The following is an 18,221-nucleotide window of genomic DNA, read 5'->3' on the forward strand; positions in this document are numbered from 1 at the left end:
GTGTGTGTGGTCAGGCCAAGAGTGTGGACAAGAGGCATGCGGTGATCATGTACGACTACTGCGACAAAAAGTTCAAAGTCAAGGATCTCAACAGTGCAAACGGGGTAAGTGAGCCCCTGCTTTCTGACATAATTTTAACATAATTATATTTTATGAGGGCCTGAAAATATTTTTGATTACTTCACTAATTACCTTGTTAGAATTGCGCACAAAAATTAGATTCTAATAAAACTTGATTTTAATTACAAACTAACGAACGAAAAATTATTTTCTGCTTCTCATTTCATCCTAGAGTGAAATTTCCCGTTGTTGGCAGTGAAGCATTGCCTTTGTAGTATATTTGTAAAACTTTTTAATCAAGTGCAGGAAGCTGAAAATTGCAATCTCTTGAATTCGTGAATTTGACTATGCTATACTTAATTGCAAATGCAGCCAAAGGAAATGCTTCCATGCATGTTCTAATCGTCGTGCTCTTCCACGAGCGAAATCCACCGAGCATGAATCTATTGTTGAGAAATTCCGAAAGTGCAAAAACCCCATTTGCGGTCCTTTGTGGCAGATTGCACACAACAAAACAAGCGGCAGAGCAATCCGCCTACTACCTGTCTGCCTGCCCGCCCGCCTATCGTCCCCCTCTCGATTCAACCGGCTCGCGTGGTCCGAGTCGTGGATTTCGCTTCAGACACCTCGATTAGCTAGTGCAGCTTTTGTGTGTATGTGTGCGAGTTTGAATGACAGTGACTCATTTATGCTGGTGCATTGCAGACGTTCAGGAACGAGGCTCATATACCGGTGCAGACATACATCACTTTGGAGAGCATGGACGTACTTCGGTTTGGCTTCGATATCCTTTTCACTCAACAACGACTTACTACTGCTGCTTTGTTTATCAAATTACATCTCCAGCTCACTTTTCAAAGTGTTAATTAAAAATGAAAGCGCGTGCATTTCATCAAAGAGATACTATTGCAATAAATAATGTAGGTTTAATCACTCAAAACATTTCAATGGTAAAGAAGCGAAAGTAGTTTTATTTGCATTGTTTCAATTATTTTATTGAAGCGGCTATCGCGATGGGTTTCTTCGTCACTGTTGAAACAGATTATTCAATTATTACGACTCTTAACATCACGAACAGTGCTCGTGATTATTTTATAGCAGGGTAAAAAGTTTGAATGTTCGTGCTGCTATTCTCAAGGGTAGTATGTATGCGCTCAAAAATTAATAACGCCTCGTGCTCGTATGATTCTTTTTTTCTTGGTGTCTATATCGACTGTTTTTCCGAGAATGTGCCAATTTTTGTCGAGACTAGCTTTTTACTCCAGCAACAAAAAGGTGAACGCGCCGCTTTCCCTGCCAAGTCACGCTTGGCTACTAGCTCAGTAAATATAACAATCACCGCAGAGCAGGTGATGCTAGTTTTTGGAGCTTCTTCCATCGCTCGCTAATTCTTCAATAGTAATCGCGAGTAAAAATACAATATCAATTCCTTGACTAGCCACACATTCTGCCATCTACCAGGTGGTCAGAGTGCCAGAATCGAGGGAGATGCCTACTGCAAAGCCACACAATGAGTTATTTATTAAGGAACCTGGTGATATAATTAGCACTAACAACATCACTTCAAAACAAGTAAGTTGAACAATGCACGATCAGGAAGCATAGTAGTTACGCTTTCATTGCAAATTTGCTGAAGAGTGAAGCCAATTGTAATCACAGGATATAATGCAACCTTTTTGCTAATTTACTGCAAGAAAAATTGTTTTACAAATGCATTTTTACGCTAAATTTTCAAATTAGCAAAGCATTTTACCGAAATTCCTTTCTTGTGCAATTTGAATAAAAGAAATTGAAAGTCGCGCATTGCTTAATATGTCGAAAGGAAGTTATGTTTTATTGTGATTAAATGGGAGGCCATGTCTTGAAATCATTGACGGCTACGTTCCTCCATCCATCTAATTATTCACAACTTAAATTTGCATGCAAGAAATAAAATGCTTGGTTTCATATAGAGAGCACATTCGCAACTTTTTATGCTTCACTGCATTCTTTTGAAGTAGTAAACTGCGATATTATGTTGCTAAAGAAAATGTTAAACATTGCAGGGCTCAAGGACACAAGTGCAAGAACAAAAAGCACCTGAACAAAATCTGCACCCAACAATAGACCTCAAGATGACTGGCGCAATTTCAAGCTCAAGTCTGCACTCAGCTTTTTCTGAAGATTCTCTTTTAGGAGTAAATGGTGAGTGCAATTTCACCAACTTTCTATCTAAAAATATAAAAATACACGCAGTTGTGGAAAATTGGTCAATATATGGTGCGAGATAGTTGTTTATCGCTTTATTGCCCACCACGTTAGAAAAATAACTTTCAGGCAATACCGTGACTCTTGAAAAAATTACGTCGGTGAATTCGGGAATTGGAACGCATTAAATGGTTTATCATCAATATCCGTCGTATTCAAGGGCTCACGATGAGCTTGAAATCAAACTTCCAATTTTGTGCTACACACAGAACCATGCTGCCGGAAGCACATTTCGGACTCGGTTACCAAAAGAAAGTAAAATATGCTGTCCTCATTTAAAAAAATTACCGCTACACATTTTGCATTTGAGTTCATGACATAATGTGGTGGAGTGGAGGTTTACCGCTACCTAAGCCATCAAGGAAAAGAAGCCATCTGCCGACCCTGGCGGCAACTTGCAGCTCCATTTCGAGCAACTGCTCCCTCTGGCCCCAAGCGTAGAAATCACGGTGCTCCTCCTCCTCCTGGTGCTAGGCAACCGCGGTGGGACTGTAGAAGCATGCTGTCAGTCCACGAGCTGCCGAGTCTAAGGCTGCTGAAGACGCAACCTGTCCCGTGCCTTTTTTGTTCAGTGACAGCTGTGAACCAGTGACTTGAGAGGCTCTTTCTTTGTTTTTATACGCGACCCTCAGCTTAAATATCCAATTATTATTATTTTTTCCGCATTTTGTCTGTGCTTTGACTTTTGGTTGTCTTCCGAGACACCCCAGCTGGAATAATTTTTTGTCGGCGTTTTCAAAGTGCTTTTTGAGTGGCGTCAGTCAGTGTCTGCAGTGTTTTTGTGCCTATCGTCGCAGGAGGGTTATACTCGCAGTGAAGAAGCTTCCAACTTCCGCTCTGCAACTGCAGCGAGCGGCCCTCCTCACAATCGGCGCTCCTCAGAGCATGACGATTTCGCTCTAAGGCGGCCACTTTTCACATGCAATGGGCAACCAACACAGCCACAAACACGGTATATTTTTTTCGATTTCACCAGCGGCCACCCCGCAGCGGTGACTTTGCATTTCTCTATTTTCGTCTGAAATCGAGACTTCCCGCGTTATTATGCAGTAGAAAGTGGATCGCCCTGCATCATTAGTCACACCCTTGAACCCAAGCAAGCAACAAAGAGAGCTTTTATATTTTGAACGAACTAGTTTACGCTGCGGCTCGGATTAATTTTATCCTGAAATTGGATGCTGGGCTTTAGTTGATTATATTTTTTTTTATTTGTGTACCCGTATAGGGGCATTGTTGGCTTCACATCATGTAGTAGAAGTTTTAATTAAATTGTCACTTTCAGTTGTATAATGCGCTCTTATGTGAAAACTAGGCTAACTTGTGTGAGATTGTATGAAATCAAAGACTTAATCCATTGTTTTCGCATTTTACGTAACCATTTTACTCCATAGTGCTTTGATAATTTAATATTATACACGAGAAACCATTTTAAAATTTAAATTCAATTTAAACGTTACTCTATATTATGGTAACGAAGGATGCCTTACTTGCAAAATTCAAATTACTCAAATGCACATGAATATTCACCCTCACACTATTTGGGTAAAGAATCAAGCACATATATTATCCAACTCTTGCACCCGCAAGGGCAACATGATGATCAAAAGAGGCGGATAAAAGCTTCGCTCCAAATTAAGCCAAACCCGGCGGTCTGCCCCAATTTTTTGAATTCAAATGTAAACAATGTCCCACCCATTGCTCGCAGCTGTGTATGGCGTGCAGGGGCCATAAATTAATTTATCGGAGCGGTGGCGACACTGCACTTGGTATTCATTCGCCGTGACCTCTCCGCGATGATTAATTTTATTCACACTAAAGTTGGCTTGCTCGCCTCCCTAATTACTTCCTGTCCAAGCAGAGAAATGCAAATCACCGCTACTTCACAGGGCCCGATCGCGCTCAATTAGAGAGAAAACCGTTTCGTGTTCGCCAGGTCTGTCGCACAGTCCGAGCGGACGCGTGCCAGTGGATGCAGTGCGGACCCTGGGACCGTATGGTCCGCAGCTGGACAGTTGGTCTCAATCCTCGGGCAGAAAGTCGCACACGGCACCATCCAGAGGCGGCCCAGGACGCTCGAGCTTCAAGACCTCCGAAATTAGAGCTTCGTTCCGTGGTAAAGGTAGCCAGGCAGCGACCCCGACCGAAGAGCCTGTCTGTAAAATCGTACCCTCTCCAAGTAACAACCTCGCGTTGCTTGCCAAGAAAGAGTTAAAGTCCAAGATCGTTGCTTCGGCCAGCGACAACTCTATCTGCAACAAAAGCAACGGCTTCAAACCAGAGGTGAACATCCAGAACTTCTTTGGCAAGCAGCAAAAAGTCAGCAAAGACAAAGTGCCTACAGTGAAAATCACCTCAGCGGAAAGGGAGAGGAAAATATCTACCGGCGGCGACTGTGAGAAACTGAAAATTGAGGATGCTGCTCCGCTGACGCCGGTCGACAGTCATTCGCGAGATCTTGGTAAATATACTTTGTGTGGCAGAGGAGAGCAGGTTTTATTGATTTCCTTTTGGTCACCGATGAATGCTCCCAAAGTATTCGTTTTTGTCGGCGACGAAATGAATTTTGGCTAGGGAAGTTAGTTGGATTACCCCTCATTTTTGCGTGTCATCTGCAATTGTAATTTTTTATCACTTGGAGCCGTCGACTAGGAGCACGAAACATTTATTGATTATCAATCAGTTGCACGACCGATCATGGCTCAACGCCAGTGTGAGATGAATACGAACTCTACTCGCCGGCGAAAAATAAATAATATACAAAAATAAACATGCCTCACACGGCCAAGCAATATTGAACGCGACGTTTGGCAATATATATGTACTTTTTAATCCTTTGACATGTCTCCTTTCGTGGAAGGTTGGTTTGGCCATTTGAGGGGACATGCCAGACGATCTTAATCACCACTTCTGTCACTTTGCATACCGCTTATTACAATTTTTTCTACTCAAGCATCAGTTACTTGGAGGACATAATCGAGCCTGAAAATATAGAACGTTCAGCACGCGTAAATTTAATTTGTGAAAACACACATGCGAGCGCAGCACACACAATGCGCTAGAATTGTAACATCGTTTATTGCAAACCGTATTTTCTCTCTCGCATGAGTGGGTTACAAAATTAAAAGAAACAATGCGTGTTGTAAGAACTACATGGCATCGCCCGCTGTTTTAACGCAGCTAATTAGTTGGCTATTTGCATAAAAAACATCCAGACCAATCCCATAAAACCTTGTTAATTGCGTTTCATTTCGATAAAACCAACGGAAAGTCGTTGTACTTTTTTATCATTTCCTCTAGTTTGACGTTTAAAATTCTACACACTATAGTTGCAGGAGACCAAACTCTGAATTATTCATCCTTTGTCGATTCTCTGCTTAACGAATAGCGGGCTTGCCCAAATTCGTGTCAAATTTCAAATTTGACGCAGTGCCGCACGATGCGGTGGGTGCCTGTTGAAAGCAACTACTGGCTCATCATCTGTGGCATTCAGTGAAACAAAGAACGCGGCGTGTTTGCTCTGCAAAGATTAATATTTACCCGCCCTCTTCCAGGCAAACAGCAGCCCCCTATCAGCCCAGGCATTAACAGCGGTTCAAGGCCCCGTGCATGCATCAGTCAAATAAGGTCACATGCACTCACTGCTTGGGGTCACATTTCCCAACGTATATTCATAACTGCCGCTTATTTATTCTCGCGTGCGCGTCCATAAAGGCTCGATGAATTCCTGCGACTAATAAGCGCCGACCGAGTAACTTTATTATACACTTGGCTTGCCTTCGGTTCTCTTTTTTCGTTCATCATATGCCCTTTGACACTCCGACCGGCAACTCAGGTCCATGAACATGTTTTTATGATATTCTTGCGCGAGTGTGTATCCCTTGCAAAATCGACTCTGGTTATGCTGTATGTGACGTGCAGCAGACTGCGAAATTTGTTTAGATACCTTTTCGAAATGTTAGTGAATGCGCGCGACATCGCGTTTCTTTCAAATCTCAGCCGACTTTTTGGGCTCAATAAAAATATCCTGGCGGCGTGGTTCTGCACGAAAGCCCTACTTGTGTGCATAATGGGAGCTCATTAATGATTAAAAAGGGCAAGCTAAGCGCTCACCTTTGTCTACGTTAGAAAAGCGACAGCCGCACCCAGTGATACAAGCAGGAGACCTCGTTGATAATTGTTTCTGAGCGCTAATATTTGAGGCAATTTATATTCAATGGCTCATAGCAACCAATCTTGCGTGCAAATTAAGCAACTAGCCACACGTAGAATGCACAATTATCCGCCAACCTGCGTTGCTTGGGTGGAATTCAGTTGCGAGGAAGTGTGTGTCTGAGGCGTTTCCAACAGCTCCAGGAGAAGCTGCGCTCGTGAGCTGTGACTAAATATGGTCCTTTTGCTCGCGTCCCATTATAATTCAAATCAGAGGAGGTGTAAGCTGCCGCACGGAGTCTGACGTGAAATGCTTTTCAAGGATTTTTTTTCCCGACGCGCGTTTCTTCAAATTACCAAAGCACCAGGATGGGCTTTCGCCTGGGCGATTGCTGCAGTGCAGTTGTGCAGGCGGGGTCGGCCGCTTCATTCATAATTAATTAGCCATTCTTTTTAACCCTACTCTCTGTCCACTGCACCTGTGCTGCAAAAGGCAGAGTGCGTGTATACAAAAACCAATACATGCATACATTCAGGCCAGCAGTCACGCAATTCGGTACAAGGCGATCACTGAAATATGGCCAAACGTAGCCGTAAACAGAGACGTGCACTTGAACAAGAATTGTGGCTATTGATCCAAATACCACGTACTAAAACGTGTCAGAAACGCTGTTTTGCCCCGTGTTACCGTTTAGCGCTTAAGGCTGTTATTGAATGGAGGCTTCATTTAAATACCACAGCAATATAATTTCTTTAAAAACAAACTAATAATGTATAAGTTGACAAGTATATTATTTGATGGATGATTAGTTCGACTCTCAAAATATTTTAGAATTGGAAATAATCGATTTCAATTGTTCCAAGAAAATAATTTAGTGTCAAAGAATCGAAAGCCAGAATTTTTTTTTTTTAGATTAATTCGTTGTACAAGCACTTTGTTTTTCTCATATGCTGACACCGATACCATGTTTTCATCGCCTGCGCTAAAAATACACGTATAATTATTGTGAGATATTTTGCTGCTCGCTTCCTTCCCACAGTGTAAGCTTTTGCTTTATCTTCTGTGCAGTCGTGCTTACTGTAAATTGCTACATTTTTTATTGCTTTTGGCACCAGTTTGTACCAAATAAATATTAAGAAGGACTGGCTGTTTGCAAGCAAACCCGTCTCCAGCAGTATGTTGCTGCTACCTCACGCAGAAACAGTATAACGTGAATTATTTCCCTACCTCAGAAGCCATTACTCTCGGAATGTCTGACGAAGCAGAGGTTTTTAAATTCATGCCGACTATTTGTCATGCAAACTAGAAATGGAAGTTTTTGGTCGCGTTCATAAAGGGCAAAAATTACACTGCAACGAGCATTCCGCTGTTCTAAATTTAGAAAAGTCGTCGTTCACGCCTTGCGTCCTCCCTCTATGCACTATAAATTTTCAAAGCCGTTGTGAAATAAACACGCGGTTGAAAGTGTGTTCAAAATTTATGATTGCTAGCAGATTTATTGCGCCGCCGCAGCATAATCTCTTACAATAGGCCCGCAGAGTTCACGCTCGCCGGCAGATTTTTTCCACGTCTGCTGCAGACCTGGGGCATATAGGGAAATAAAGGAGCAGAAACAAACGGGCCACTTCAGGCCAAGTGATGCACAAGCGAGGGGGACACAGAATAAGGAAAGGGTCGGAAAGAGCGGCGGCGGTCCTTATGGGGTTGCACGCGCAGGAAGTGACGTCGGCGCACAATCACGTTCTTCCGAAGTACGTGAGCAGATGGCCCGATTAGCTAAAACAAAACAAAGCAGTCAGCTCGATTTGTATTTGTGTCTCCACCGCAGCGTGCATGGGAATGGGAAATTCTAAATAAATATACTCATTAATGCACGGCGGCGATTGTTGAAAGTTATCTCAGCTAGTGTGTTGTGCTCAGAAGTAGCGGGAAAAAAATCTTTAGCCTGCACTCGGGGGTGGGAAACCGATTCAATTGAGACTTCAAACTCAAGTGGGCATCCGGCTCGTTTAGCTTCGTAATCAAGACAGTATTCTAACACTCCCTTTAATTGATGTCGTGCACGTTCTTCATTAAAATCCGGTGCTTTCTGCGTGGGAATTAATTACACAACTACTCTCACCTGGCGAGTGTTCAGAAAGCGAATAATTATTATCTGCTAACATTTTCGGCTGCTGTTGTTGTTTTACTGCTGTGCGCTAAACTAATTGGAGCATCGTTGTATTACGCGCTAATTAATTTCCACGGCGCTGTAGGTTTTATTTAACTAAAGCACAGCTTTATCGCGTCGGCAAAATCAGCTGCGAGCGGTTAAAAAGCAGCGTGCTGCTAGCCTGCGAGTTGCTCTCGGCTTGGTGCTGACTTCCTTTGTGAGAGAATTTCACTGGTCCGCAGTCAAATCAATATTAAGGAGAGTGGACGGATCACCAGCTTAAAAGGCTGCGAAGCTAATTTCCTGCGCGAACAGCAATGGTCATAATCACTTTAGTAATATTTGTTTTAAACCGTGTTTCGTTAATTGATTTCTTGTTTGGATCTATTATCGGTATACATTTTAGCTGTATCCAAGCGAAATCTGGAATTCAATCTTGCGAATTTTACATTTCAAATTGACTGGTCGTCAGTCAATGTAAGTCTAATTTTTATTATCCTTTTTTTTTTTTTTTTTTTCTCTTTATCCTTGTCCGTCCGAGGACCGGGAAGGGCGCGCACTGCACTAGCACGAATGCTGAAACCCGGGTCCCAATAACACCGCGAACGGATAACATGGGCGCACCAGGCCGCACAGGGACCCAGCCCACTGAAGGGCCACTTGCCTCTGCACCGAGGACTGCATTGAAACGCTAGACATTCGTCCCGTGAAGCCAAATCACGCATGCTGGAAAGGTGCAAACCAGCAAGTAGCGAGTCGGCGCCGGTGCGCCTCCCAGCCCGTCGAGCAATTTGAGCAATTCGAGTCACTAAACTAACCACTTTTTGCCATCTCTGACATTGGGTAGCCAGTATTAGATCTCCGAACTGCTCAAATACCTCTCATTGCTTTGACACTCCTGAGAGTGCCTTAACAATGCGAGCCAACGGGCTGGTTAACGATATAGCTTAAAAGGTGAACCTAAAATATGTATCATGTACTACTCTCGAAATATTGCAACACAACAACTTTATTACATTGCGTCACTTGGTTACCTAAAATGGAAACGCTCTTTAAAAAATTTACATATTTCCTTGCACTGGTTGCTGGATGTTTTTTTTCACCGTCCCATAAGTCCCTGCACCAGCAGCTTGATCAGCGTGTGTGGCAAGTGTCGGTTGGCCGGCCATATACGCAAGACCCTTTTTTAATCCGAAATGGATATCCCATTGTGGCATCGTTGATTCCTGAAGCCTGAAAGGACGGGGGCATGAAAACGGAAGAGACGTAACTGGCAAAGTAGATGCGTGATTATTTCACGTACTATTGTGGTCTCTGAAAAGTGCACGCTCTTTCTCACATACGCCTATTTGCGCGACGAGAAAACAATACAAAGTGAGTGCGTAACTCTTTCCAAACATGCAATAACAGTGAAACCCCAGCCGAGCAAGGTTGAAATTACTGATGTTAGCTAGTGACGAGTGTAAAGATCGAGTTTCAGGTTTTGTCGTGTAATAACAACGATGTAGTAGATCGGGTTCATGTTTGACTGTTTCCCCCTCGCGCCGTCTTTAGTTTTGTTGGAGGAAACAAGTTAATTAAGTGTCTGGCATTTGCTTTGTCTGATGAAGCGTCGAGAGGGATGGATGGCGCGTCAGGCGTGGAAACGCAATCTGAGTCCCATGGTGACGCCTAACAATGCAGTCCAAAAAAGCTCTGTTGGTGATTAGATATGATTGTTGATGACACAAAAGCGTTCGATCTCCGGCGATGAACTAGCGATTTTGCTGCTTTTATCCTTTTTTGAATGTTCGTCATGTTCATATGCAGAAGATTAATGGGTGAGCGCAGATGGTTCACTTTTTGGCTTCATTGGTCCGTCCTCTTTCCTATTGAAACAGAAATCGCTCTATTCAGTGTCAACAGTGCTATTTTTGTCTCTTGTTTTTAACGATTTTTTATACACAAAAATATGTTTTGGAAATTTTTAATCAATTAAGAGAGCTTAAGTTAAATGTTGGAAATTAAGTAAACTAGCTTTGACAAAAATCCCTAAGATTTCACGTTGAAAATTTCGTCGCAAATATTTTATTCAGTCATTTTTAAAATGTCTAATTCGTGCCAATCGGATGGGTTGGGAAATCGATCGAAATTTTTTCGTTTGATTCACTTTTAAAGATCTACTGAAAACGAATCACAAAATTTCAAGACTTTTGACTTTTGAGCCTCACTCGAAAGACACTTAATCTTTTGAATCCAAAACGGTTTAAAACCCTCAAAAATTTTCTATAAAGATCATTTGAGTGGGACCCTAATAAATCAACTAAAATCTGTATTAAATTTCCATCCCTAAATCAGTCAAAAGTTTCAATTCAGAAGAGGAGCAAATAAATAAGAATAATAAAGGCTGTAAATTATTTTGAAATTCTTAAACGCATAGTGCATAAAGTTTTAACACTACTCTGCCAGCCATCGTCAGTATCACCATGCCCACTGCCAGGAAGTAATCGTATCATTTTATAATTACATGGAATCGCGTCTCACACATCGAAACTCTTGCTCTCTAGCTCTAGCGAGCACCGCGCTGAAATGCACCCCAAGCGCTTTTCTCCCCCAGTAGAGCGAAATCGTCGGCCGACTTCTCGGGAGCGAAATATGATTGAGTTGCGCGCCCGAGTGAGCTAAAGCTCCGCAGCCCCCTTTAATAAATAGTTGATGGGCCGCGCCACAATTTGCAATTCCTAATTGCTGGGGGCGCAATCGGTGCGACCGTGCTATTGCGCCTGCGAGAATGCATACGGAAAGTTAGGCGTCACGAGTATCGATCCGCACACAATGTGGCCTTCCACCTGACCTATCTCACAGCCGGTGCACGCCCCTCTGGAGCCCGAAAGGGCCCCCAGGCCCCTGAATGCAGTGCCATCCTGCCAGGGAGTCCCCGCTCGGTAAATAGACGCGCGTCCGCCTTGTTTTATCTCATAATTAGGCCTCTCGCGATATTTATTCACCGAACAGGCGTCGTATCTCGCGCTGCCGAGGTATTTGTTGTGTGCTAACTTGCGACCGTCTCGTCAGCACTTGCACATTAGAGCTCTTGAAACCATCCGTTCAAGCACGTTTTCAGCTCGATTTTCACCGCAATTGCTGTTAATATTTGGTTCAAATTGGTCTGGAGAAAGGTATCTGGTTATTCACCTCTAAGCAATCTCGTGAGTAAATATTGAAACCCGAACGCAATTATTTGATTTGTCGAGCCTGTAAATATAATTAACTCTGAGAAGCCTTTGATGCTGGTACTTTGTGTTTTTACGTTCAGAGTGTGCAGAGGAATATTTGTGCTTATTAGCTTAATTTGAAGATAGGTCTCTCTCCCCTCGCGATGAACTTCTGTGTTCTGCATTTCCAACAAAGCAACGTCTGCGAATTTCTCTTTTATGAAGCGTCCATGCTGTTTCACACTGCGCGATGCTTTGTACTCATCAGCAAAGCCCCCAAACACTTTTTTAAATTGCAAACCGCACGAATTTCTGAAAACAACCATTCCGTTTTACGGTGAAGCCTTTGGTGGCACGAGTATCCATTTGTAGCTGTTTTTCAACGATGACTCACGAAGATCGTTGCTTGCCACCTTGTTTTGCCATAAAAATTCTGTCGTAGTATGTATGGGCTCTAGACGGCTTCATTTTGAAGCCAACAAAGGACCCATCTGATAATTTACCTCGCTTAACCTTCAATTTATAGCATTAATTATCGCACCGAAATTTTCACGCTTGATGTAGATAAACTCAGGTGGCTTGCAAATAAAAATCATTTTCTCTTAGACATTGGTCAAACCAACTTCATAGGAAAATGACAGCTTCAAATATAATTTCATTCGTACAATAAAACTAGGAATTTCCCACTCGGATTTTAGAATTTTCCTCAAAAGTAATGGAAATTTCAATCGCATTTCCTGGAAAAATGTAGCAGGAATGTGGGCAAACAAGGCTACAGGGCCAATTTTCCACAACAAAACTTCCGCTGATTGCTGAATCACGGATTCCGATGGAATGACGCATCGCTTTTCCGCCACTTTCCATTCTGACGTGTGTATTCCTATTGTTACAGAGGGCACCGCCCCGTCGGTGACCACCGAGGTGCCCAGTCCCCAAGAAGAGGCTTCCACCCCGACTAGCAGCGGCAGCACAGAAACTGCCAGCTCTGACAAACCGTCGACCAGCTCCTCGCCGACCACTTCGAACAAACCGAGTCTAGACGATTCGACTGTGACAGCCTCTGACGCAGGGCAGCTGCCGTCGTCAGCCGCCTCCAGTCCAGACAAACAGCCACCACCGCCCTCACCAAATACGTATCCTCTGGCGTTTACAATCGACTTCAGTGAAGGCAAGAAACTGGACATCGGAGACAGCATCAGCAAATTTGCACCAAAGCACATAAGAAATTTGTCTTTGTCACGTCAGGAAGAAGCAAAGGTGAAAAAGATGATTTGTTTTATGCAATGCGTGTAATGTGATCATTCCTTATATATTTTATCAAAAATTAGAATTAGGCTATTTTTGTATTCATACATATATATATCGCATTATTTTGCTAAAGATCTAATTTTTCTTAAAAATTCTTGACGTTAAAACAAAGGAAATCAACCGATTCTCACTGTCAGCGCAATCTGCTGATTTAGTTGAAATTGCAAGAACGCTGCAAACACATTAGCAATAAGCTTAGCTGCCGTAAAATTGCTGTGTGATCATATTGCACTTTTTATTAAAAATGATTATTTTTAATTCAACCAAACTATGTGAGCATTGTTTAACTTGCTCATTGCAGGCCCTAAAACAAGAGAGGGAAGACAAAGTGGAAATGGAGCCGAAGAGTAAACCTGTGCTCTGTGCTGTGTCACCAACAGCGCAACCAGCCGCAGTTCCGCTGCTCAGAAGGGCCGGTTACCATTCTGAGGGATATTTCTCCAGCGACCAGGAAGAAGACCTTAGCATCAAGAGCGATCTCACTGCTGTGAAAAAGAACCAAGATAAAAGTAAGTCAACACAGCTCCTACTAAAAATAGTTTTGCACCAGTGCACTTTCCCAGAAATTTTATCTGCCGCGTCACTTCATCTCATTGTCAACAGTCCCCACAATCATTTGTGTCCTTCCTTGTTGGTGTTTCATTTTAATTGTTCTCAATTTGATCTTTTAGTTTTGAAGCCTTCAACCTTGACCCAAGACAAGAAGTCTAAGCCTGTCAGCTCATTGGCCATTGAGAGCAACTCACCTACGAACAGGAGATTGCTGGCTCCTGGAGACCGAAGAACTTTCTCTCTGGAAGAGAGTGCTTCGCAACACTTTGCAAGAATCCTGGCAGAAAAAACTGCCTCCCCTCCCAAGAGCCCTGAAAAGGAAGCTCCGGATTCTCCTTCAGACAATGTCAGTGAAACTGGAACGTACACCATTGACAAAGAGAGTCCCTCGCCAGAAGAAGAGAAGGCAAGAAGCGACATAGATGCTGTGTTTGGCGTCGGGGAAGAGGACGAAAGGGCTGAAGGAAACCTCAACCGTACTTTCACCCGCAACAAGGATATGAAAAACGGGCACGACGAACAATCTGTTCTGGTAAACTGAAACGCTTAATTTTGCATTCATGGCTGTCATTGAAAATTTATTAAACAGTCTTCAAGTTACCGGGCTGGTCCCAATTGGATCAAAGAATGGGCTGCACAAGTTGCCGAGCAGCACAACAGCCAGCCACTCTCCCCACCAACTGAGCCAGCATTAGCGTCCATAAAAGCTAAAGGCCGTGGTAAGTAGCCCCATTATCATTTCGCAACAGTTGGTAATGAGGTAATCACAGCTACGTCCCCGCCAAGGGGCGCGAAGCCATCTCCAAGAGCTAGTCCTGCACCTCCGTGCCGAAACTGGTCCCCAGCCACAGCGGAGGCGTCATCAGTTGTGAAGGGCCGATACAAGTTACCAAGTCTGTCCTCCCCTGTGGCCAGTGATTTTTCCGATCCTTCCGATAGTCCAGTTCACAAGAGAAACGTTGTAAGTGAATGCTCTTGCCTCTAGGCTTTGTTGAACTGATGGTTCCATTTTCTGCCCTCCTAGTTTTTTTACCCCTGGGGTTTCCAGTTTATTTTTTTACCAAAACGCAAGAATATTTTTTTACCAGAAAAAACTGCAAAAAGCAAACTCATTTAAATATTTAAATTTTTTATCAAATTTTTTAAAGAAGATCTGAAAACCCTATTTTTGTCCTCAAATAAAGTCTAATTTTTCTGACCTTATATCACCTTCCTCATAGGCCATTAATTATTAGACAATAATATTCATTGCACTGCATTTCAAATAAATATTCGGGTTTTTGCTACCCTGATTAAATTTAACTCTAAATTCTTTCCAAACAGGACCGTGTTGAAAGAGCAGCAGACAACGAGACTGAGTCTTTCCTGCGCACCACAGAATCGGTGATGACGGCCATGCAAGCCAGAATGACCTCTCAGTCAAATGAGAACGCAGACTCCGAGGAGGAGGCAGGTCTCTCTGCTGGAGCTGTCACCGCCAAGTCCCTCACTGCGCAGCTCAGGGCCAAACTGAAAGCCCTGGAGCAGAAGTCTGTCAGGTCAAAGCACCACGCAGCAATAGCCGCCGCCGCAGCATCCACAGTAGTCGTGACTGCTTCTTCCCCTCCACCGATCGCACCTGCACCAACTTCACTCGCTCTCAAGAGGTACTTAAATTGCCTCTTATTCTTTCCATATTCTGATAATTCCATCTGTAATATGCAGAGTTTCTGGACCTAAAAGCAAGGATGAGAGGCAGTCGGACAGCAGCAGTGATGCTGGAGATCACAAGCCAAGGTCGAGAGAGCGCTCTGACTCCGTGGGACCACATACAAGGTACAACAGGGCATTCAGGTATGGCAAAGGTCATTGGCATGTGCAGTAGATTCTCAGCATGCTGTGATGCCTCATTTGCCTGCTTGACTTTGGTAATATTTTGAACTTTGAATGCTGCTAAATCATTGAGTCGTTTGGATTTATGCTCTGTTTACTGATCAGTAAGTTGCTGGAGGATAATTTTCAGATCCTTTTGGCTCTGAGAACACCATTTTAAGTTTGATATGCCATATGTTGATATTTATCCTTTGGTTGCTTGGTATATTGTCACATTCTTTGATTTGAACTTGAATGACGGTGGATTTAAGTGAGTGTGGCTTTGATTTAGGTTGTTTTAAACCAGGAATGCAATATCATTCAAAATTTTTACTATCTCATAAACACTTCATTTTCAGATATCATGAAATACCCATGAAAATGATTTTGCATTGTCTTTTTAAATTTTTTTGCAGATATTTTTGCTACGATGTTTTACCGCTTCACCCAATATATTCATTTTTTCATATTTATATGCTATTTAAAATTATCCATATTTTGACTACGTAAAAGAGGATCAAGGATTTGTTTGACATGTATACATAATTGATTCAGCTAAAATTTTGATTTAGGTATTTTTTTTTTTTGAACAGCTTAAGAAGAGCTAGATTAGAAGCAGAAGAAGCAAAGACAAAGGCGCCGCCACCAAAATCAGCACATGTTAAACCTTTACCCCAAGCCACAGTGCCCAAGCTGAAAAAGGAGCCCCCAAAGACTGTTAGCAAGCCACCATTGAGCAGCAGCAACTTCCAGAGAACAGATGGTGGCAGATATAGTTTGCGAGCAGGAAAAGTCAATGCACAGGTAGGTTAGTCTCCACCTCAACGATTTTAGTCTAAAAATTTGGTTTTCTCAGATACCTTCAGCGGCTACATCCAAAAGCAAACCTCCTGCTGCCGCGCCTAAAAAGGATTCAGCAAAGAAGACCAACTCTGCCAGTGGCAACAGAAGCAGTTCAAACCTGTGCTCCAAGGAAATGGAGTTCCAGAACTGGAAAAGGAGGAAAAACTATGATCCTATGAAAGCAGCCGCTGAGGGCAAGAAAAAGGCCGCAGCTGCAAAGAATCCAGCAAGTCAGGGGACGGATGTGATGACGCAGTCTGCGATTGTCATTACCCAGTCATCGCCCACTTCAAGTCCGGTGAATTCAATCCTCAGGTCTGCGTCGTTCCACGGAACTGGCGCGATGGCCTCTATGACTTCTTCTCGTGGATCAAACGCCACTTCTGAAGATGAAGCCACTCTCTCCGCTGACGAAGACCTGGCAGAAAAAAGCAACAGTTCCATTTCGCCCCGCCACATGAGGGTACTCACATCTTCTCCGATGAGGGCTGTTTCTCAGCCACCAGATCACCTGAGTCCCAGAAAGGCAGGAAAAATTCTAATACTCTTTCATTAAATAAATCATTATGGAGATCTCAGCTTTGAGATTTTGAGGCAGTGGCTGGCTCAACTGATTGCACAGAGAAAGCTGCATTTAATTTCATTCAAAAAGTTATAACAACCTCATATTCTTCTGCCTTTATCGGCATCTGTTAAAAATTAAACTGGTTAAATGTTTATTTTAGACCTGCTATCTTGGTATTTTTTCCCAGCATAATGATCTCAACTATTCAGTGGCTAGTGTGGCTGACAAAATTAAAGATTTCTGTTTTTCTAATCAACAAAAAAGAATTAAAATGCTGAATGTGAAAATTCTCTAAATACCTGAGGAGATATTCAAAATTTTAGTCTATTGATTATGTTTTTTAATATTTCAGAAGTCACTGGATGAAACTCTGGAAGGAGGCAGTTCAAGGGGATTTGTTAGAAACACAACTCCCACTTCTTCAGTGAGAAGCAGAGGAAAGTTTGAGGTAAGCTGCGCTTTGGAAACTTAAATATAGGAATACTGAACTTGTGGTTTGTTTGCAGGCTTTGGATAACCTGGTCATTGCTGCTATTCACGGTTTCTCCAACAAGATTAAAGGGAGCTCTCACAATGTGCTAGGAAAATTGAGGTATACAAATTTTTTTATTCTATTACTTTGACCATGACTTTTGATGTGATTCTCAGGGTTCTCTTCCAAGAAGACCAGGACAAGGTTTTGATGTTGGAGGATGCTCTCAACTTGCTAGAGGAATCAGAGCCAACAACCTCCTCCCCGAACAAAAGTCCTTCCAAGGAACTGTCTGGCACCCTAAGAAACCTTAAGAAGCTCGAGCATGTGTTCAATGGTACTGCGTCACTTTTTACTAAATGTAAGTTGATCATTCTATTTATTGTCGTGTTTGCAGTTTTAGATGAAGTGTTATTTGGCGATGAGGAGCTGGAGCTGCGAGATGAAGATGATTTGAGCGAGCTAGACGAGGCCGAGTAGAGTGCAGTTGCAAGTGATACTGACTGATTTATTGTGATTCAACAAGTGACGTGCTGCTTAGCATTTCAATTGTGATTATTTTGTCTTTTGTATTCTCCTAACACCTACCATGTTGGTTGTCTTTTTAACGTATAGAAAACTCGTACTATTTATGCAATGTAGAATTTGTTCAAAACTGATTTTTTATTACAAAGCAACGGCTACTTGACGCCGCGTAATTTAAAGTATAATTATGGAAAGCCTCCATCCCTGTGTAAATTGGTGCTAATCCAAGTAAAGGTCAGTCCACAGACCTGTAAATTATCCTCACACCTATTAAAAAAGCATTTACATGAACACAACGGGTC

The 18,221-nt window shown here is 42.7% G+C and overlaps 1 protein-coding gene across 8 annotated transcripts in view; it reads left to right on the forward strand.

The window, feature by feature from the left end:
- The window catches only part of LOC135941653 (centrosomal protein of 170 kDa-like), a 27,658-nt gene extending 9,443 nt beyond the window's left edge, over positions 1-18,215 (forward strand). For 4 of the 8 annotated variants that reach the window (XM_065487249.1, XM_065487247.1, XM_065487250.1 and 1 more), the window contains 17 exons: positions 15-104; positions 766-844; positions 1,505-1,632; positions 2,106-2,244; positions 12,696-13,060; positions 13,413-13,620; positions 13,783-14,195; positions 14,253-14,382; positions 14,434-14,624; positions 14,987-15,309; positions 15,368-15,496; positions 16,108-16,318; positions 16,371-16,883; positions 17,275-17,370; positions 17,429-17,514; positions 17,571-17,731; positions 17,792-18,215. In XM_065487249.1, the coding sequence (XP_065343321.1) occupies positions 15-104; positions 766-844; positions 1,505-1,632; positions 2,106-2,244; positions 12,696-13,060; positions 13,413-13,620; positions 13,783-14,195; positions 14,253-14,382; positions 14,434-14,624; positions 14,987-15,309; positions 15,368-15,496; positions 16,108-16,318; positions 16,371-16,883; positions 17,275-17,370; positions 17,429-17,514; positions 17,571-17,731; positions 17,792-17,874 (3,345 nt within the window). In that variant the 3' untranslated portion in view covers positions 17,875-18,215. Of the gene's footprint in view, positions 1-14; positions 105-765; positions 845-1,504; positions 1,633-2,105; positions 2,245-2,792; positions 3,260-4,240; positions 4,766-11,388; positions 11,534-12,695; positions 13,061-13,412; positions 13,621-13,782; positions 14,196-14,252; positions 14,383-14,433; positions 14,625-14,986; positions 15,310-15,367; positions 15,497-16,107; positions 16,319-16,370; positions 16,884-17,274; positions 17,371-17,428; positions 17,515-17,570; positions 17,732-17,791 lie in introns of those variants that run through there. The other 4 variants (XM_065487248.1, XM_065487252.1, XM_065487255.1 and 1 more) reach the window with 4 other exon arrangements.
- Positions 18,216-18,221: the final 6 nt, after the last annotated feature.

This window comes from Cloeon dipterum, chromosome 4 (genome assembly GCF_949628265.1).
Source record: "Cloeon dipterum chromosome 4, ieCloDipt1.1, whole genome shotgun sequence".
Taxonomy (NCBI): Eukaryota; Metazoa; Arthropoda; class Insecta; order Ephemeroptera; family Baetidae; genus Cloeon; species Cloeon dipterum.